This window comes from Rhinoderma darwinii, chromosome 1, assembly GCF_050947455.1.
Source record: "Rhinoderma darwinii isolate aRhiDar2 chromosome 1, aRhiDar2.hap1, whole genome shotgun sequence".
In the NCBI taxonomy this organism is placed as follows: Eukaryota; Metazoa; Chordata; class Amphibia; order Anura; family Rhinodermatidae; genus Rhinoderma; species Rhinoderma darwinii.
In genome coordinates, this window is record NC_134687.1 from 588,633,426 (window position 1) to 588,655,324 (window position 21,899).

General features: G+C 41.4%; 2 protein-coding genes across 2 annotated transcripts in view; one reads left to right on the forward strand and one right to left on the reverse strand.

The window, feature by feature from the left end:
- Nucleotides 1-21,447, reverse strand: part of CDC20B (cell division cycle 20B) — a 54,242-nt gene extending 32,795 nt beyond the window's left edge. Inside the window, exons 1-4 of the mRNA XM_075854927.1 lie at nt 20,897-21,447; nt 20,732-20,803; nt 4,436-4,655; nt 3,318-3,460 (exon numbers count right to left, since the gene is read on the reverse strand). Of these exons, the coding sequence (XP_075711042.1) occupies nt 3,318-3,460; nt 4,436-4,655; nt 20,732-20,803; nt 20,897-20,959 (498 nt within the window). The 5' untranslated portion in view covers nt 20,960-21,447. The remainder of the gene's footprint in view (nt 1-3,317; nt 3,461-4,435; nt 4,656-20,731; nt 20,804-20,896) is intronic.
- GPX8 (glutathione peroxidase 8 (putative)) lies at nt 6,252-14,442 on the forward strand. Its single transcript, XM_075854926.1, has 3 exons — nt 6,252-6,528; nt 6,997-7,258; nt 13,005-14,442. The coding sequence occupies exons 1-3, from the start codon at nt 6,292-6,294 to the stop codon at nt 13,166-13,168; spliced, it is 663 nt and encodes a 220-aa protein (XP_075711041.1). The 5' UTR covers nt 6,252-6,291; the 3' UTR covers nt 13,169-14,442.
- Nucleotides 21,448-21,899: the final 452 nt, after the last annotated feature.

Here is a 21,899-nt window from a genome sequence, read left to right on the forward strand (position 1 = left end):
CATTTTTACAGCTTTCACCATACGGTAAAAATGGCATGTTAACTTTATTTCACCGGTCAATACGATTACGGCGATACCAAATTTATATAGTTTTTTTTTATGCTTTACTACTTTTACAAGGAAGAAACCAATTGTTAAAAATAAAATTTGTGTTTTGTCACCACATTCTGAGAGAAATAACTTTTTTATTTTTCCGTCGAATGAGCGGTATGAGGGCTTGTTTTTTTTGCGGGGCTGCTTAACAGCGTTCACCGTGCACGTTAAATAATGTTATATTGTAATAGTTCAGACTTTTACGGCCGCAGCGATAGCAATTTTGTATATTATTTTTTACATTACTTCAGAGGAAAAATGGGAAAAGTATTTTTTTTTAACTTTTAATATACATTTTCTTAAACTTTTTTATTACACATTTTATTAGTCCCCCTAGGGGACTTGAACCAGCGATTGTTAGATTGCTAGTACAATACACCGCAATAGTAATGCATTGCGGCATATTGTCATTTTTACAGGCTTCTTTAACAGGAGATAAAGAGATAAAGAAAGGCAGTCCTGGGGGCTATCACTAGGACTCTGGGCTGCCATGACAACCATCAGCACCCCTCGATCGCCGAGGACTCCCCGATCGCCCCCCCCCCCCCTCTTTCTAACGTCTTAGATGCTGCAATCGTGATTGATCGCAGCATATAAGGGGTTAAACGGCCAGGAATAGTGCGGTCGCTGTTCCTGGCCATTAGTCCCAAGTGTCAGCTGTCACCCGGGTGTGATATTCCCGGGTATCAGCTGCGTACGTTGCGTGCTCAGTGGGTGAGCCCGCTCCAAACATCACTCCCCACCACCACCACCACCACATAGTATTACGTTGTAGTGCGGGTATGGGTTAACCCCTTAGCGACCAGCCTATTTTAGGTCTTAATGACCAAGCTATTTTTTAGGTTTTTCCATCGTCTCATTCAAAGAGCTCTAACTTTTTTATTTTTGTGTCGACATAGCTCTATAAGGTCTTGTTTTTGTGGGACAAGTTGGAATTTCTAATAGCACCATTTTGGGGTACATAGAATTTATTGATTAACTTTTATAAAAAAATTTTTGGGGGGAATAGAAAAAAACAGCAATTTCGCCACACTTTTTTGTGTCCTAAATTTACGCCGTTTACTGTGTGGTATAAATAACACAATAACTTTATTCAGCGAGTCGTTCCGATTGTAGCGATACCAAATTAATATAGTTTTCTTATGTTTTACTACTTTTACACCGTAAACACTTTTTTTCAAAATGATTTGTTTTTGTGTCTCCATATTTCAAGAGCTACAACTGTTTTATTTTTCTGCTGATGCAGTTTTTTTATTTTGCCGGAAGACTTGTAGTTATTGGTACCATTTTGGAGTAGATGCGACTTTTTGATCACTTTTTTTCTTTAAATCAGGATTCACAGAAAACAGCAATTTTTATAGTTTTATAGTTGGGGCCGTTACGGACACAGCGATACCAAATGTGTGTAACTTTCTTACTTTTTTTTTGTTTTTTAATAATAAAGCATTTTGTAAAGGGAAAAAGTGGGTTTTTCATTTTTTTTAAATTAACTTTATTAAACTTTTTTTTTACTAGTCCCACTAGGGGACTTCACTATGCGATCCAATGATTGCTTTTATGATACACTGCAATACTTTTCTATTGCAGTGTATTAGTGCCTGGCCGTTTAAAACGGACAGGCATCTGCTAGGCCATGTCTCTGGCATGGCCTAGAAGACACCAGCACTCTGTGACCACACGAGGTGTGGTGAGAGAATGAGCTCTCTCTGTCCAAAACCTCTCAGATGCGGCGCTCGCTATTGAGCGCCGCATCTGAGGGGTTAAACTGGCGAGATTGATACTGACATCGATCTCACTCTTTAGAGCAGTGCTGCTCCCAGCCCTCAGCTGCCAGAGGTAGCTGAGAGCAGGGAGATTTAACGGCTCCCTGCTCTGTTTATTTATTCCAATGAAGCGCCGTAAAAAGGCTACTACATCGGAATAAAGCCCGTTAGTGGTCGCAGTAAAAACACCTATGGGCGGTCACTAATGGGTTAAGGGATAACTTTATTTACAATTTTATTTTTTATTTATAATGTATTAGCATACTCCTGTATGTTAATGCATTATACTGCGTCACTACGACACAGGTTTCTGTTATGGCAGCACATAGTGTTCCCTAACATCAGGCAAACTGAACAGACAGCCCTGGGGTCCTTTTTAGGTCCCCAGGGCTGACTACAGAGGGATTCCCCTGTCTTTGATCATGGAGTGGCCACAGACCGTGGCGATCAAAGGGTTAAACAGCTGCGGTCGGCATGTTTTCCGATCCCAGTTGTGTTCAGGAGGCTGCTCTAAGTTCAGGATCTGTAAGTTACAGGAGCGCTCATCAGCCTCTTCTACAGTGACGCCAAAAAAAACGTCGCTGTAGACGAAGCACCTGCACCACCTGCCGTCAAAAGACGGTAAGCGGTCGTTAAGGAGTTAAACTGCTCCTGTGTGTTGATATTGCTGTTACATGCTTGTTATGACGCCTCCTGGTGTTCTTTTGATTCCCTCTGAGAAAATCCATTTAATGCTGGAGAGAAGAAGCCGCTTCTAGTGCAGTGATTCATATTGGCTGGCTTGCCCAATAGGGCCGAATGCACACGATGTGTATTACGTGCGGTTTTGCCGCGAGTATTTGCGTGCAGCAAATCTGCAGCATTATACAGTACCAGCAAAGTAAATGAGATTTCAAGAAATCTCATGTACACACTTTGGGTTTTTTTCTGCACGTAAATTGACCTGCGGTGCTTATTTTAAAATCCGCAGCATGTCAATTTATCTTGCGTTTCCGCCTGCGAATTGGATCTGTCTGGTTCTAAAGAAAAACGCACCAAAACCCGCAGGATGAAAACTAAAACCTAAATTACGCAACGTGTGAATGTAGCCTAGATTGCGGATCCAGGCGGTGGGACTGAGCTACTAGGTATGTGTAACCACCGACACTGCACACTTTATGTGGATGTTCTAAGATGGAATAAAAAGAACACTATGGGGCGCCATAACATATATGAAACAGCAATTTCTACACAGAAGAGCATTTTAATTTATTTATTTTTAATTATTGAAAATGTGTTTTATTTCATGTGTTCTAACAGAGTAAAATAATATTTATTTGTAGGGCAACCACTTTAATGTATAAACTGCATGCAGTCAGCTCCTAAGCTCCCTCTAGTGGTGGCTGTAGATAGCCAGGATTTTTAACTCTCAAGGGTTTAAAAGTACAGTTTTTGATGTGGTTTTGTATTTTGAGGACTTACTTGCGGTTGTAGAAATGATAACTTTTTCTGATTTAGACACTTTCTGATGGATTTCTTAGAGATGCTCTGGGTAACAACGTCATCTGATTGGGATGGTTTGGAAGCCGAATCAGGGACATTTACATTGGATACATCTGTTAGGTCTGAAAAATATTTACATATCTCAGTACTGATTAACTCCTTCAGGCCCCAGCCAGATATGGCCTCCAGTACCAGAGAAAACTTCTAGTTATTGCTTTCCCACATTCCTTGATAATGTTTTATTTTTACTCCAACATGACTGTGTGAGGCCTGTATTGTTGTGGGACAAGTTGTACTTTATTGGGGATTCGTTTTGTGGTTAATGTTTAATTTTTAACTAATTTACCATATAATGAACATACACTAGAGGTATTTTAATTATTTGTCTTTTATTTTTCTTTGTAACATGCTAGCATATCACCCTGCATAGAGTTAAATACACAGGGAGGTACAAGGGCATCCATAAAATCATATTGGCAGAGGGTACCTCACAGGCAATGCTTATAACACTTAGAGGAATATCCCCCCCCCCCCCCTATTTTTCCGATGGTCCCATTTATATCTATGGAGAGTGGCTGTGCAAACATGGCAAAATCTCGGGCTGAGAATGGGGACAGGTCATAAAGTAAATAAGAGGATTGTCATGTCACAATCCACTTGAAAGGAGAAAGTCTGCTAGCTGTGTTTTTTGAGTATGAGAGACCCATTCTTCTGTACAATTTCTTGCAATGTGCACATGAAATAAAAAGGTGACGAGTGCTCTTTAAAGTGGTTGCCTCGTGTCCATTTGTCCTATTAGGGCATATGAACCTAATAGAGGGAGGTCTCCTATGTGCCAGAATGGAGAGACGTTCTGTAAGAGCTGCTCCCGTTCTGGCAGACTTGGCGCTTCCGTGCATTACATGGAATGGCCGGCATGTAATGTTATATGTAAATGTGTAGCTGACTTCAGCTTCCCCAGGCAATTACGAATGGTCGCCAAGGGTAAGAGAAGTTGGACCACCGTACCGAATTCTTTTGGAATAGGGGTAGTTTACATGAGAAAACTGCTGTAAGGGATAATTCTGCATTTAGTAAATATATATAGTGACACTTACAGGGTAATAATACCAACTTTTCTGGTGTTCTCCAATATTCATCAGACAAACTCTGAGACAGCTCAAATGATGGATTACCAAAGGTATGTTCCTGGCATTGTCCTCGACAATACTGCCATCTAGTGGAAATCGGACTACTAGATACAGGAATCTGTCTTGCACGTCTTCTTAATATGCTTCTTTTGAATCTGGAATATGAAATCTTTCCAATGTCCGGTGTCTAAAGTAAAAGGAAAGACATTGCAATTTACATTTAGGACCTAAAGATGTATTAAATATAGATAACGTAAAATGGCCACAAGAACGAAACAATAGCAATTTACAAATGTTTTATGGTAGTTTCAAACCCCTTTAAACCACAAGCGGGCATAGGAAAGAGGGGCTCAAATGGGACCTTCTGTGGTAATGGTTCCTGCTGCCACATTCCTCTCTTGTACTCTTGTTTTCCCTACTTTCCCATCCCCTGTATGTGGGAAGAGTGGCACAAATGGTGTCAGCCAATTCTTCTTTACATTGTTTCCTGATATTGCAGTGCCTGAAAAGAGGAGAAAGTAACTACCAGGGTAGAATGTATAGCAGCTTCTATGTGGCCCAGCAAGTAGGGCTGCCCATGATTAGTTACGTATAACAGTGACAAACGGAAACCATTTGCAACAGAAGCATTACCATTGAAATTAATGGTAATGCAAACGGAAAGCTATGGTTTCCATTTGGTTTCCGTTCATGGGTTCCACTGACGGAAAGGTCTAACGGAACCCACGAATGGAAGCCCGACGCAGATGTGAATGAAGCCTTACTATGTGTGTAAAAATTGGAAAAAAACAAAACAGCACTATCAAGCCCACCAAAAAAATGCAATAATCAGTTTATATAGGTCTTTTGCGCTTTGTAATGCACTAATCCCCGGCCAATGCGACGGAAATGCTCTATCCAGGGATTCTGCTCCCAGAGGGATCCCATGACGTCACTGTCCATATATGGACAGTGACGTTAGAGGCTTTGTAATGCGAGATTCCCTGGCCAGAGTGGAGGATTATGCTCCAAGGGGAAGACATTGCGCTATCTACGTGGGGGGTTGTGTGTCACTATCTACATGGGCACTGTGGCACTATACGGTATGTGGAGACTGGCACTTTATATGTGGGCACTACCTACATTGGGCACTGTGGCACTATCTATGTGGGCATTATCTACAGTGAGCACTGTGGCAATATCTACAGGGGCATTGTGGCACTATCTACATGGACACTAGTGTTTTCAGGGGGTAGAGACCAAAAAAACCCTGACAAATTAAATTAATCTGTTTTTCAACCTCCGTGAAAAACGGATAACAAACAGCCGTTAAGAATAGTCAGACGGCCGGGAAATGGATGAAAGCTTGGAAACACACTGAAGCTAAACGGTCATGAAAAACTTACAGTTGATCTGTTTTTAACGGCCGTTTATTTTTTCACTGTCGTGTGAATATAGCCTTACATGCTATAAGCATATGTATGTGAGAAGTATTACATTTAAAGCGCCGGACCCCTATCACGAGATAATTGTCTATTTATACTTTATAATAAAGTCAATATATTGTGACAAATGTATCATTTAATTAGGCCAGTTATTTGCTAAAAATAACATAAAGTACATGTACGACAGGCTTCCCTACAGGGCAACAGATGCCTTCAGTTTCAATGGCACTGCTAAAATTGGGGTGCTTTACAAGCGACTCACTGGCATATCCCCCCCCCCCAGGGAATTTCTCTGAATATGCTCAGCTTCAGATCCTCCTCTGTATCTTCCAGTAGGCTGAGAAAGCATCTGGTTTCCAGTTACAGACTGCGCTCCTCCCCAAGCTACATTCCCGAGACATGCTGAAACCTCCCTGCAAAATATCCAAAATGGAGACTCTGCCTTCTCCTTACCCCTTAAAATGCTCTTCTCCAAAGGCTAAAGTTTTTCTTGTTTTTTTCTCTATGGTTGTATGCACGGCCGCTTTATTTATTTTACAGTTCAAATTCTTCAAACCCAGAGCGAAAGACTTCTATTCTTATGAAGTGCAAGACTCCAAGTGGAGGACGGTATCACTGAGCAAATACAGAGGCAAGGTAAATAAAGCTCATAGACTCTGCATGTATCAGACTTATGTATATACTATATATATTTATGTTTATACCTGGTGATGTAATGTTACATTTTGTTTTTGGAGGTAGTTAACCTGTTGTCATTATTTGGAGAGTGTTAACCCTCATCTGGATCTGTCTGCTACAGAATGATTTATGTCTGGCCAGTCAAGTTGGGGGTTGTAGTTTTAGTTAACTACAGTATAAGTCCTGCTATGGAAGCCGTATTGTGGATCTGTACTATACAAACCTTTATGATCAAACTATATGATTGCATGTTGAGAAAATAAGTTTCATAATGCATGTGACACAAACAATGGACTAGTGAGAAGCTAAAGCTGAGTGGTATTTCCCTGCAGCAATTCATAGATCACATAGAGTACCGATGATGTGTGAGGTGTATATAGTCCATGTGGCTATCACAATATATTTCTGCTCTCGTTTCTCCTGCAGGCGTCTCTGGTTGTAAACGTGGCGAGCAACTGTCAGCACACAGATGCAAACTACAGAGCGCTACAGGAATTACAGAGGGAGTTTGGGCCGTCCCACTTCAATGTCCTCGCTTTCCCCTGCAATCAATTTGGAGATTCTGAGCCAAATTCGAATCGTGAAATTGAAGCCTTTGCTAAAGGAAACTATGGAGTGACGTTCCCTATATTCAACAAAATTAAGATTCTGGGCTCTGAAGCAGAACCTGCATTCCGGTTCCTTGTAGGTAAGTGTATAGCACAGTGGGGTCTCCGTTTTCTATGGCTTTCATTTAGTTATTTATTTTATTATAAGTCCACTGGGAAATGCTTTTACTTGGGAGTGAGTAATGACTCATGAAATAGGAAAAGTCATGTGAACAGAATTTGTTTCGCTTCATGCGGAGTCCCTATTATAGAGCCAGAGGCACTCCATGTGCCGCTCTAAGGTGCCATCATATTTTTTCTTAGAAGCAGTGCTTCTAGAGGAGAACATCTCTGCAATATTGAATGCAATGGCATGGAATCATTAAAAAAAAAAAAAAAACCTCTAAATAAGCCTATGAAGGCACATTGATGTACAGTATGAGCCCACAGGTCACCGCAGTCATCTTATGGGTCTGCAACGCGGATTTGTAGTATGGCTTTGTGCATAAGTCCTAAGGTACAAGAGTTGTATACACTGTTTAAATATAATCTAGTGCTGATCTCAGGGACTGCAGATAGTGAAGCAATAGGTACATTCATGGACTGGGAATGCACGGGTGACCTCTGAGTATTTTTATTCTAGCTACTATACCTGAGATCACCATTTATGGACAAAGTTACAATAGGCAGCTAGATGTAAGTTTTTGCGTGAGTAACTGTCCCAGACACTGGATAATGGGGAATGTCATTTATGAGAGCACTTACACCAGCTTTTTCTTACACTTGCTGCATTTTTGTGTACTTGAAAAAGTTGCAAAACATTCTAACTACATATATCCAACACAATGGCTGACACAGTTCGGGCATGGCCACACGTGGCGGATTTCCTCCGCAACTGTCCGCATCAATGCCGCACCTAATCCGGGTTGCGGATTACGGCTGCGGATCTGCCCAAAATGTGCAGAAAATTGATGCGGACTAGCTGCTGCGGACTGCGGGAAAAGTGCTTCCCTTCTCCCTATCAGTGCAGGATAGAGAGAAGGGACAGCACTTTCCCTAGTGAAAGTAAACGAATTTCATACTTACCGGCCGTTGTCTTGGTGACGCGTCCCTCTTTCGGCATCCAGCCCGACGTCCCTGGATGACGCGCCAGTCCATGTGACCGCTGAAGCCTGTGCTTGGCCTGTGATTGGCTGCAGCCGTCACTTAGACTGAAACGTCATCCTGGGAGGCCGGACTGGAGACAGAAGCAGGGAGTTCTCGGTAAGTATGAACTTCTATTTTTTTACAGGTTGCTGTATATTGTGATCGGTAGTCACTGTCCCGGGTGCAGAAACAGTTACTGCCGATCGCTTAACTCTTTCAGCACCCTGGACAGTGACTATTTACAGACGTCTCCTAGCAACGCTCCCGTCATTACGGGAGCCCCATTGACTTCCTCAGTCTGGCTGTAGACCTAGAAATACATAGGTCCAGCCAGAATGAAGAAATGTCAAGTTAAAAAAGCAAGACGCATCCGCAGCACACATAACATGTGCATGACAGCTGCGGACTTCATTGCGGAAATTAGAATCTCCATTGAAGTCAATGGAGAAATTCCGCCATGAGTCCGCCACTGCTCCGCAACAGACAGAGCATGCTGCGGACACCAAATTCCGCTCCGCAGCCTATGCTCCGCAGCGGAATTTTACGCATCGTCTAAACGAACACTGCTAAATTAAAGTGGAAGTCAATGGACAAACGGCTCCGCTGCGGATTAACGCTGCGGAGTGTCCGCAGCGGAATTTAAGTGAAATTCCGCCACGTGTGAACCCAGCCTTCTAGTTTGTAGCAAAACTCATTGATACTAATGGAATCCACTGATGGGTTTGTTGTCCCTTTCCATTCTTTAATACAATACATGTAAATACAAAACAAAGCTAAAACCCTGATGTAATTGAGGCCGAAAGTCGCTTTCATAAGGCCTTAATACATTTTAAGGCTCGGACTATCTACAGTTCAACGGAATCTATCTAAGGCCCTGTTCACATCACGTTTTGGCCCTACGTTTAGCATGCACATTGGGTAAGCTCCCTACATACACGCTAAACGTGTCTAAGGGCTCCATGAGCCTGATGGAGTCCACAAGAGAGTCCATTAGGCCTCCGTCGGCCTGGTATATGTCGGTATACCTTTTTTTTGAGGATGGAATAATTTAGTATACCACGCTATTCCATCCTGAGGTATCCCGCAAAAAACCTATAACGTATACATTTTTTTTTACATAGGAGCCTATGTGTGATGGATGCCGCTGTATGGCATCCATCATAGGTAAACGTTAAACATATACTTTGGGGAGCTTTCCCAGGGTTAGAATCCCCAGGAAGACCATAAGGTAGCACTTGGCCCGGGAAATCCGGCACCGGGGAAGTTCCTAATGTCACTGATGTCAGGGGCTTTCAACTACGGAGTCCCCGGCCAGAGTATCGGTAGCGCTCTGGCGGAGGCCTCCGGGACTAGATATATGAACAGTGACATCAGGGCCTCCCTCTCGGAGCGGAATCCCCAGCTAGAGCATTACTGACGCTCTGGTCGGGGATTCCGGCATCCCAAAGTCCCTAAAAGCACATCTTCCGACGTATACCTTCAACGGAAGTGGAAAAACGTGATGTGAACATGCCCTTGGATCAGCATGCCCATGGCCTGATGTCCAGCTTGTTTGGAGTGCTGTGTTTGTCCTCTATTTGCCTTGTGTGTGTATATTTATATATATACACAAACACACACAAAGAAAATCTTGCAGCACTCCGGTTATGAAGTATAGAAAATGTGATTTATTCAGGCAACATCGAATAGTGTAACATTTCAATGCCGCATTTGGGATCTTTTTCAAGCATGCTTGAGAAAGATCACAATGTGGGATTGAAACGTTGCACTATTTGATGTTGCCTGAATAAACCACATTTTCTATACTTCATAACCGGAGTGCTGCAAGATTTTCTTTGTGTATTGATACAGTCCCCAGGATCGAGATTACTTGCTGGGCACACAGATTTCACATAAAAGCAGCACAGCTCCAGTGGTGGGTGCAAATCCTCCTAGGCTCAGGCTAGGAGCCCTCAGAAATACAGCAGCCGAAAAAATTGAGGCAGCACTCCAAAGTAGTGGATGAAAACGGTGATGTGTTTAATCACCCCACAGGCAGGCAACCTTTCGATCCAGCTTAATGGGATATTTTTCAAGCCATATATATCTTTAGACCACTCTGGATGTATGTATCACTGTGAATGAAAAAGATCCTTATGTTGGACTGAAACGTTTCACCTTGCCGTGTTGGATTAATAAACCACATTTCCTAACATTTCTCATTGGAGTGCTGCAAGATTTTCTTTGGATATATATATAGGAGACAACATATCTATTGCACTACGACCCTATAGCTATGGATAGGATTAGATACAGTGGCTCAGAAGATAGTATCACACGATGGTATTAGATACAGTGGCTCAGCAGACTGTATCACACATGATAGGCTTAGATACAGCGGCTCAGCAGACAGTATCACATATAATAGGATTAGATGCAGTGGCTCAGCAGACAGTATCACATATGATAGGATTAGATACAGTGGCTCAGCAGACAGTACCACACATGATAGGATTAGATACAGTGGCTCAGCAGACTGTATCACATGATAGGCTTAGATATAGGGCCTAGCTCGCTAACATTGCAGCTTCAGCGCTGGACCAAGGAAAGGTAAGTATAAAAATAGTTTTGCTTTTTTATGTGTTAGTAATTTTTTTTGTGTGTTTGTGGTTTTTTTTACAGGTTCGGTCATTGGACTGCCTTGGATTCCAGGACTACTTCAATGACTGCGTTTTTTTTATTTTCAATAAAATGGTTAACGAAGGTTGTGTGGTCGGTTTTTATTTCACTAAAATATTTTTTCTATGTACTTGTATATTTTTTGAAATTTATTACTACCGCCTTAGTCATGGCCGCTGGATGATTAACAGTGTCCATTACTAGGGCAGGCCCTAATGATAGCCGGTGAAAAGGCTAAACCCCCCCCCCCCCCATTATTACCCCGGTACACATCGCCACCAGGGGTGCCAGTAAGAGCCAGGTACGATCCAGTACCAGACCATCTGTAGTGATAGTCGTGCACAGGGGTGGAAGCAGGCTGGTGTTATTAGGCTGGGAAAGCCCAAAAACTGTGGCCCTTCCCACCCTGGTAATGCTAGCCTTCTGTTGCTATGTTGTATCTGGCTGGTGTTAAAAAATGGGGGTGACCCCACATAATTTATTCTAATTATTATTATTTCTTTTAAATTTATGTTGGGTCCCCCCCATTTTTCATAACCAGCCAGATACAAAGTAGCAGCAGCAGGCTAGCATTTCTAGGGTGAGAAGGCCCACTGTTTTTGGGCTTTCCCAGCCTAATAATACCATACCCAAGTCTCTTCCTGGCACCCCTGGTGGCCATTACTAAGGCGGTAGTAATAAAGTTTAAAAAAAATACAAGGACATAAAATATATTTAATATATTATATATTTAATATATAATAATAAAATATTTTATTGAAATAAAAAAAAACACACACACATTCCTCGTTAACCATTTTATTGGAAATAAAAAAAAGCCATCATCGAAATAGTCCTCGAATCCGAAGTAGTCCAACAACCGAACCTGTAAAAAAAAATACAAACACTAAAAAATCCCATTAGTAACACATGTGGTAGTCTTAGATACAGGGCCCATGTGTGATACCGTCTGCTAGACCCTGTATCTAAGTCTACCACAAGGTAGGCTTAGATACAGGCCCAGATTGTGGGATCCTGTCTGATGGCCCTGTATCTAAGCCTACCACATGGTGGGCTTAAATATGTGCCCCAACAGATGGTAATGTTTTACTTACTTTCATCTTCGGGCACAGCGGAGGTCCTGACACCATGCAGCGTCACGACATCATGTGCGGCGTACAGTATCGGGATGTAATGCCGCAAAGAGACGCCAGTACCTCCGCTGTACTCAGGAACGAGGAGGGTAAGTTTATTGTAATTACTATAGTAACAGAGGGCCCGTGTATTTTATTACATAGACCCCAGTTACTATAGTAAATTTTTATAGACGTGGTGCGGGGGGGTTTCGGGACCTGGTCGCAATTGGGACCGATGCGACCTCTACAGCTACGCCACTGGCTACAATTGAGCTCATCTACGGATTGCAGTTAAAAGTGGAAAATCGCCGTACAAAAAGTCTCTAACCTAAAGCTGGTTATACACAGGAGATAGCTGTTGGCCGACTCCATAAAGTCTACGCTTGGCTCTGCCAGGTATTTCCTCAGGAACAAAGGATCGAATATGTTGAAACCCAACATGCTCAATGCCTCTTTATTCCTACATTTGCCATTGTCGCCCTACTGTTATCTTATGTGTATGGTCAGCATAAGAAAGAATAGAGATTATTGTAACTCTATTTAAAATATTCCTCTAAGACGTGGCTTCATTGGATCTCATAACCTGCATAGACAGAGGCTGGCAGCAGATGAATGATATTCTCTGTCTCGTTCAGATGGTGTAATAGGTGATTATACTCAGCGACAACTTGTGTACACCAACACCTATGTGTCCTAAATGCCTCAATCCCCCTAGTCAACAGTCAATATAAGCCAGGGTCGGACTGACCATCCCAGCATTAGGGCAGAAGGCACATAGCCTGTCCAAAAAAAAAAGAAGGAGGAAGTGCCCTTTAATTATCGATCAAATACATTTTGTTACATACTATTATTTATTTCTTCTTTAAAGCCAAGAATAATACAGTCTTTTTTGTTACATGAATAACCAATTACATCTATTTGAATTTAGATTCAACGAAGAAAGAACCAAGATGGAACTTTTGGAAATACCTGGTTAACCACCAAGGTCAAGTAGTGAAAACCTGGAAACCTGAGGATCCTGTAGAAAATATCAGAAATGACGTGGCTTCTATTGTCACAGAAATCATTAAGAAGAGAAAGGAAGATCTTTGAAGTTATAAGAAACCTCAGGCTGGACTGTTTATAACAGGAATTATTGATGGGTCTCAATTTTAGATATTTAGTTATTTTTTTTCCAATGGTTTTGATATTTTTCAGCTTTTTGAGGATTTAGATTCTTGACATCCAGTCCAAAAACATGTACGGTACTTATTTAGAAATGGGATATGCCACTTTCAGGGTGGGGGTGGGGATGATAATGTATTGACTTTTAATAAGGTACCTGTAACATGGTCAAATATGTTCTTTTATGCCCCAGTCATAGGCCTCAGAGAAATAGCAAATATGGGTTGTGATAGAAAATATGAAACAATGATGATAGTAGTATGTCAATATGTCATGATCCAAAATGTAAAAATCCTAAAAATTATTATTTGTAAGCAAACACTTGGGTTAATCTGAAAGAGCTCCCTATAGGACTGAGTCACAATTACATATGGTATCATACCCATATGGTTAATATATTTATATATACAGATGCCGACAGGGTGGGACTGGTCCACCTGACAACCACCAGTCGCTCGGGTTAAATACTTTTTAGGGTTATTGTTACAAATAACCTATTAGCCATGTTGATGATATGACCTGTGTGTACAACGGAAGCAGGTTATAGGTTTATTATGACATTTTAAAATGCACTTTTTCTGTACAGCAAAAGGTCAGGCACATGGTACCAATACTGAATGTACAGGAGCATAGCTAGACGGGGTACAGAGGCAGCAGTCGCACCTGGGTCCTGGTGCCTCAGGGGGATTAAAGGCCTCTTTGCCATTTATAATACTGGTGTAGTCTTATGTGACACATGGTAGGTGGAGGGGGCCCTGATACAGATTTTGCATGCGGGCCCAGGTGCTTCCAATTTCACCTTTGTGGATGTGGTAGAACGCAGTTTGCCATTTGACACACCTGATTATGGTCTGCGGTTTTACGTGGACCTGCAGTTAAACCTACTATATATGTTAACTAGTCAACACCATGCCCAAATAATACAACAGTAAAAAGGTCCCTCTACATATATATGTGTAGGTATATATGTGTGCACAAGTGTGCAGTATTAGGCTGAGGGTAACATATGTAAATTTTAAATCTGTCAGTAACATGTGTGAATTATTAATCTGTGAGTATTTAGGTTGTCGGTAAGGCTGTGTTCACACATTGCAATTACATTGCTGTTGTGCCCGAGATACCGCAGCAGAGACCATGTTTCCACAGAACCGCAATGTTTATGCCATGATTTTGAAAAAATTACAGCAAAGATTGTGATATAACCCTAACGTGTCTAACAGTACATCATTGAGCTTTGCTTGCACTAAATGCTGCTCTAAGGGTATGTTCACACACCTTATTTATGGACGTAATTCGGGCGTTTTACGCCTCGAATTACGTCCGAAAATACGGCTCCAAACATCTGCCCATTGAAATCAATGGGGTTACGATGTTCTGTGCACACGGGCATTTTTTTTACGCGCCACTGTCAAAAGACAGCATGTAAAAAGACGCCCGCGTCAAAGAAGTGCATGTCACTTCTTGAGATGTAAATGGAGCCGTTTTTCATTGACTCCATTGAAAAACAGCACCAATTACGTCTGTAATTGCCGCCGCGAAAAACGCGAGTACGAGCAATTACGTCTGAAATTCAGGAGCTGTTTTCTCCTGAAAACAGCTCCGTAATTTCCGCCATAGTGGACGCTGCCGTGTGAACATACCCTAAGTGTTGAAATTAAATGTGTAGGTTTCAGAAGGACGTAATATGGTTGCATTTAAATGTTGTGTAGAAATCAGCAGCACATCACATGTTCCAACATGTGGGAAGAAAGTTTTCAGATGGTGCAAGCAGTGCCGAGCCGTAGCCATTTAAGCTCCAATACCAGAAATCGAAAACACTCGTTCTTGATCCTAAAAAGCTGAGCAGCTTTATTTTACCAAAACATTGCAACACTCCGACCCTAGCATGGGTCTGTCCCAGAGAAACGTTGCAATGTTTTGGTGAAATAAAGCTTCCTAACATTTTAGGATCAAGAACGACTGCTGCGTTTTTTCTATTTCTGCTTTTTAACATTTCTATTGATACAAGACACTGTGGCAATCTAAGAACTCATGCCCATGGCCAGAGCCGTGTGCACGGCCCATGATTACGGCACGGACGGCCACGTAGTGTCATCCGCGAGCCGTTTGCAATTCACGGACCGTGCACACATTGATTTCAAAGAGCCCCGACCACAAACCCTGACCGTATAATGACTTGTCCTAATTTTTGCGGTCCCGGTCATGTGCATGCGCCCATAGAAATGAATGGGTCCGCAATTCATCTGCAAAAATACGGTCGTGTTCATGAGGCCTAAGCTTGGTTCAATAGGACCGCCAGGGATCCTGCTTTTAGGCCCCATGCACACGAACGTGCTTTTGCGGCCGCAAATTCCCCTGAAAATCCACAGGAGAATTGCGGTCCCATTCATTTCTATGGGCCCATGTACACGACAGTGGTTTCCAAGGAGCACGGACCGCCGAAAGAACGGATATGTCTTATTACGGCCGTGTTCTGCGGCCATGAGCCCGGCTCGCAGGTGATACTCCGCATCCGGCCGACCTGAAAATCACGGCCTTACACTTGTAATACGGACATTAAAATGTGTCAATCTTATGGCCTTCATTTTAAGAGACGAGCAAACATGTATTTCTAAATTATTATAAAGTGATTCAAGCTTAACATGACATGATTTAAACACCACTGCATGTGAACAAGATCTGCTGCCCTAGTAGAAATATACAGCATATTACAAGCAGTCCACTCACTTACTGCTGTGTGCTTCGGAGGACCAATACATTGAATACCTGATGTAAAAGATTGTTTGTTATAATCATTATTGTTGAGCAATACTACTTTATTTGGAAGTGTTTATTTGGTTTCATTTTACCTCAGAGAGCTGCTCACATCTGTACTGGAGGCTCCACTAGGACCCCCCATCACAGATTTTGTCAGAAATGATGGAAAGCATGATGAAAATCCGACAGAACCCATTAAAGTCAATGGGTACCGTTGGTGTCCATCATGTGATGGATCCGGCACTTCCATTTTATTGTTCCTATAAAGGAACAGAAAAATGAAAATAGAACGCATTCATGTGAATGCAGAAAGACATGGGGGAAGAGTGTTACACAATTTACATTGCATCTTATAGATGTCAATATAAAATAAAATAAAAAACATTGTGCTACTCTTGTGCGCAAGTATCTGCTACCAAAGACTTGTATGGGATGTGACTGCAGTGCGTAAACCTTAGATTACGCATTATTTTTCAGTCATATCAAAGTGCCGACAATGTCTGACTCAATCCCAAACCAGAAGTGGCTCCACAAAAGTCGTTTCCCTGCCCTATAATAAATATTTATCCAGACACTATATAGTGTATGTTACTTAGAAGAAACCCGGACACCTTCTGGTAGATGTTTGGGATGAGGGTTACACTGGCCATAGTCATTTGAACATTCTATAACTTTTAAACCCCCAAATTAAAATTAACACTCAGCTCAGATGAAAATCCAAGGTATTTTAATAAAGCCAGGGGGATATGTCACTGACACTATTTATCTACATCAATAGCAATATTTTGGACAAGTTAAAATCCTTATTGTTAGATCCTTACTACCCCTATGTTCTATCTTAAAAACATATGTTCTTCTTCAAACACCGATTTACAGCTTACATATGGAATTTGTCTATGTAAAAAGTAACTTTGTAAATACATTACAATACTTATCCTATACTGATCCTTAGTTACAGCCTTTATTATACTCCAGAGCGGCATTCATAATTCTGCAGGCTTCATCGGCAATCTTATGTAAGGAAAATTAACTCTCCCACTCTATTATCGGAGGTGTTAAAAAGGTATTCCCATCCTGTATAACAGTATCACTGGTAGGATTCTGTCCTCTGAGACCCCCACCAATGCTGAACATAGGGACAAAGACACCCAGCCAGGGAATTACAACACAAGTCTGTCGTTGCTGTGCAGAGAAAGACTAGGAAGAAGCCTCATCGCATAACTAGAAGCCCCTTCTTCTGAGAATCAGTCTCCTAGCGGTGTTCCATTACTTTCTATGGTGGGAAAACCTCCTTAAAGAGAAAATGTCAGTCTTGTAAAACGATGTGCCCACATACATTTAGTTTGCTTTGCATTACCTTGTTGCCATATGAAAATAACTCTGTAAGTGCCACTTGGGTGGTCCGTTTCTCCACAAGTGCTCCTGTTCTTGTCATTTTAGCCTGCTCAACGCCGCCCCCTCAGTGAGCATGAAATTGTCGTGGCCATAGTGTGCTAACGTCGATCCTGAGCAGGCAAAAATGGTGACAACAGAAGCACTTGTGGGGAAACCGACTGCCCGAGTGGCACTTGCAGAGTCATTCACATATGGCAATAAAGTCGTTTATCTGGACAAACATTGTAATACAAAGCAAACAAAAGTTTTTTGGGCACATAGTTTTACAAGACCTACCAAACGCTGGGACCAGTTTGGTAGGCAAATGGGAACTGACAGGTTTGCCTGATGACAAGAAAACCCAACAACTAATATAATTTAGAATGTAACACTAAACTAATGGAGGAGGAGGAGAAGAATTTAGATTAGATCTACATAGAAACGGTAAAATGTTTTTTCATCCCTTTGTCTGTACAGCCCACACTTACTGATAACAGGGCACAATATTAGATAATATTCAACTGCACAGCAAATTAAGGTATGACATTTAATAGATTAGGTTTAGATATAGTTTAGGTTTAGATACCCTTAAAAGACATATAATTTTTATTAATTTGAAGATGCTCAAAGAAGTTGCATGGTCAGCTAAGGCTTCGTTCACATCTGGCTAGGGTCCCGTTCCGTCTGAGCTTTCTGTCGGAATGGGACCCTGACTGACACAAACGGAAAACAAACGTTTCCGTTTTCATCACTATTGATTTCAATGGTGACGGATCCGGTGCCAATGGTTTCCATTCGTCTCAGTTGTGCAGGGGTCGACTACGCTATTGATTCCGTCAAAGGACGGAAACCCTGCACAACTGAGACAAACGGAAACCATTGGCACCAGATCCGTCACCATGAAATCAATGGTGATGAAAACGGAAAGCTCAGATGAAACGGCGGAACGGGACCCTAGCGCAGATGTGAACAAAGCCTGAGCCTGTACTTCCACCTTTATTCTAAACATCCAGTGAAATGACATGTGCTGATGTGGTAGTGTACGTAGTAGCTGATGTATACACCACAGCTAACTAACAATACACTGCCTAATCACCACACATACAATACACTAGCTTTATTCTGCATTTCCTGGGTTGTCTGTGAGACTATTGCAAAATGTTTCAACCTCCACAGATGCAACACACATGAAGCGCAAACTAAAGTAGTAAATTCAAAACGATTCTTAAAATATACCAGTTCACACAGTATTTAAGAGGAGCTTCTTATGCTGGCCTTTCTGGGGGTAGCATAAAGTTGTGACAGATACGCTGATTTTAGCGGTTCGTCACTTATTCGTTACAGTGAACTTAATTTACTCCATGAGTTTTACCTTTATGACTGTAGTAACAGATGGCTATCGAAGATGAGTATACGCTGTGCGGAAAAAGTTACAAATTCTGTCATATATTCTGTTCTCTGGCTGAGTATGCAGGTAGAAAGGGGGCAGATGCAAGTTAACCGGTGTATTTAACTTGAGACCAGCTAACATTACACTGCCTTCCTTCCACACACAATGAATGCACAACACACAATTTTTTTGAGTAATAATGTACAAGAAGTGATGTATTCTCTCTGTTGCTGGTGGCAGGGTATTAGTGACTGCTAAATGCCATAACAAGCAGCCAGCTAAAAATACACTGCCTACCTGAAACAGGTAAGACTCTGAGCTCGTTTTGCTGATCAGTAGATCCCGGGAGTCACACATTGATAGGCTATCCTTTTCACAAGTGTCTTTATGCTGAACAATGGATATATTTATATATATGTAGTTACAGAAAATTCCACAAGATGGCGCACTTACTCTTTCACATGAAGTTCTGAGCAATAACAGTGCGGAGGGCATCTAGCAGCTGTGTTATCAGATCACAACAGCCAGCTAGCAATGCACTGCCTCACTGGTGTATCTTATCATTGCTCAACCGAGGGGACTCCATTGCTGAGAGGTCCACCTATCATTATAAAACCACTTTTCCTGCGCCTCAAGTACTCACACAGACTAGATCAAGGGTGGATATGTCATTTGTGAAGCCTGTGTACTAGTGTGTATCTCACTTAGGAAATTAGCTATTGGGGAGCAAGGGTTCTATTTGTTATCCTTGTACATGTGCCCTGCATTGTATATCATACATAACACCATACACAGTCCCTTCTACAAACCAGCGAGAAAATGTAATATTGCACCCAGAGATTAGAGATGTGATCTCAGGCTAGTTTAGCTAAAACCAGTGCTATGTATATCTGGTCTCTGAAGCTGGACTGCTTGCCCAAGCTTTAGCACTAAATCTAATATTGCACTGTGTTCTACAACCTGTAGCTCTCCAGCTGTAATAGAACTACAACTCCCAATATGCGTTTAGTTTCACCTCAGCTGGGGAGCCACAGGTTGTAAACCACTAGAAGTTTTATGTTGTTAATTTCCCTTGTTGTTCTCCTACGTCATAGGAGCCAAACAACTAAAACAAATGTCAGAAGAAATGTTTCGTTTTGTAAAAAAAAAATGGACAAAATGACTCATGATGTATGCCGAATATATTGCACTCACGACTTACAGTATCTCTGTGCTGTTGAATATTTCTGATCCTTTTATGTATTCAAAAATGTCACACTATATTTTGCATATATCACACAACGAACAGCACAGCTTATAAAGTTCTTCTCTGCCAGGTCAGAACAAAACTAAAAACACGTTTCATACTCTTTTTATGAAGTTGGCACAGGGATATGCGTCATAGTTAAAAGGTTTGTCCACCTTTGAACATCATTTTACAGCTAATATATAGATCTGGTACTGATCCTGATTTACAGTCTGTCCTATAGTCCAGAGACGCATTTACAAGTCTGCTGGTCGTTATTGGAAACAGTCAGCAAGCTTGTTGTCAGATACATTCCTTACCTTATAATACAGGCGGCAGTTACGGTTATATGCCTTGTGTAGACTGCACTTCCAGAAGGCAAAAAAAAAAAACATAACAAACTAATTGCAGAAATCGACAAAGTAAGGAATGATGTGAGATTTCAGCTCTGAAGCTTGCAGAATTGTGAATGCAGCTCAGGAGTATGGGAGTAATACCAGCTGTAACACAGGATCAGTACAACATAAGTAATACATTGTATTAACAAAGTTACTCAACTTTTTGTAACCTGTCTAATGTTTAGACAGGAGGACATATTCTTTAAAAACTAAATGAAGACATGTGACCCTAAGTATGTGACAGTCCTCATCAGACATCATTTGAGAAAAGAAGGATGTCCAGATGTCAACATCAGGCATGAGAAGACCCCCATTATCTTTACAGGTGACCATTGCGCTGCACTGACCTTATTTATTTTCTGTAAACTCGGTTTCTTGCTCCATCTGAAGTCTTTTCCAAGAGTCTTCATAATACTTTCCTGAGAAAACAAACAACATCATTGCTTCTCATCCCAAACCCCCTGATACCCATAGGGAAGCCTCCTCTAATAAGAAGGGTCTAAGACTCTTACCCACATCACATGCTCATCTGTCTTAATTCTCGGGAATGCCAATCTCTCCAGCTTCCACTCCATATTTTCTTTATGTGCTACTTCTCGCTGATTCTCCCTTTTGTTTGTCTCTCTGTAGCCTGTGATGTTCCCAAGGGGACTATTCTTCTATATAAAGGTAGAGACCGGGCGGCGGATGGAGCGGGAATCACCTGTGCCGCACTCTGATTGGTGGAAGCGTTCTATGAGTGACATCACGGCGAGGAAATCCCTCTAGTCTGGAAGTTCTGTTAGGTACAGAGCCAGGGGCGGCTACTGCAGCGGGAACCGCTGATTCTTTCACTTGATTGGTGGACCTCCGTGACGTCACTGCCAGGGATTCCCTGTATTGTTTGTGTAAACAAGCCTCTGGCTGTGTGTGCTCCGCAGCTGAGATTAGCGCTCAGTGTCACTGCCGCGGCTACTATAGCGCCAGTCTGCGGCTGATGGTGGCAACTGATAACCGTGAAGTACCCGCGGGAGCTGCTGCCAGCAGGCGGGTGAAAGCGGTGCCATAGTTACCCAAACTTGCAAGGAGCAACTGTATTATGTATTAGCGAGATTATCCCTGAAATAGCAGCGAGGTTATTATAGGATATAGGTGATGTAGTCTGTTACTGCTAACTACATGGAATGGAATATTACATGTGTGAACCGTATACATGAAATATTATTATTATTATTATTATTATTATTCCAACTATTATTATCATTATTATTATTATTATTATTATTATTATTATTATTATTATTATTATTCTCCCAACTATTATTATTATTATTATTATTATTATTATTATTATTATTATTCTCCCAACTATTATTATTATTGGCACTACTATTATTATTATTATTATTATTATTATTATTATTATTATTATTATTATTATTGGCACTATTATTATTATTATTATTATTATTATTACTACTACTACTATTAACTTTTTATTATTACTATTGTTATTAGTAAAAATAATAATGATTT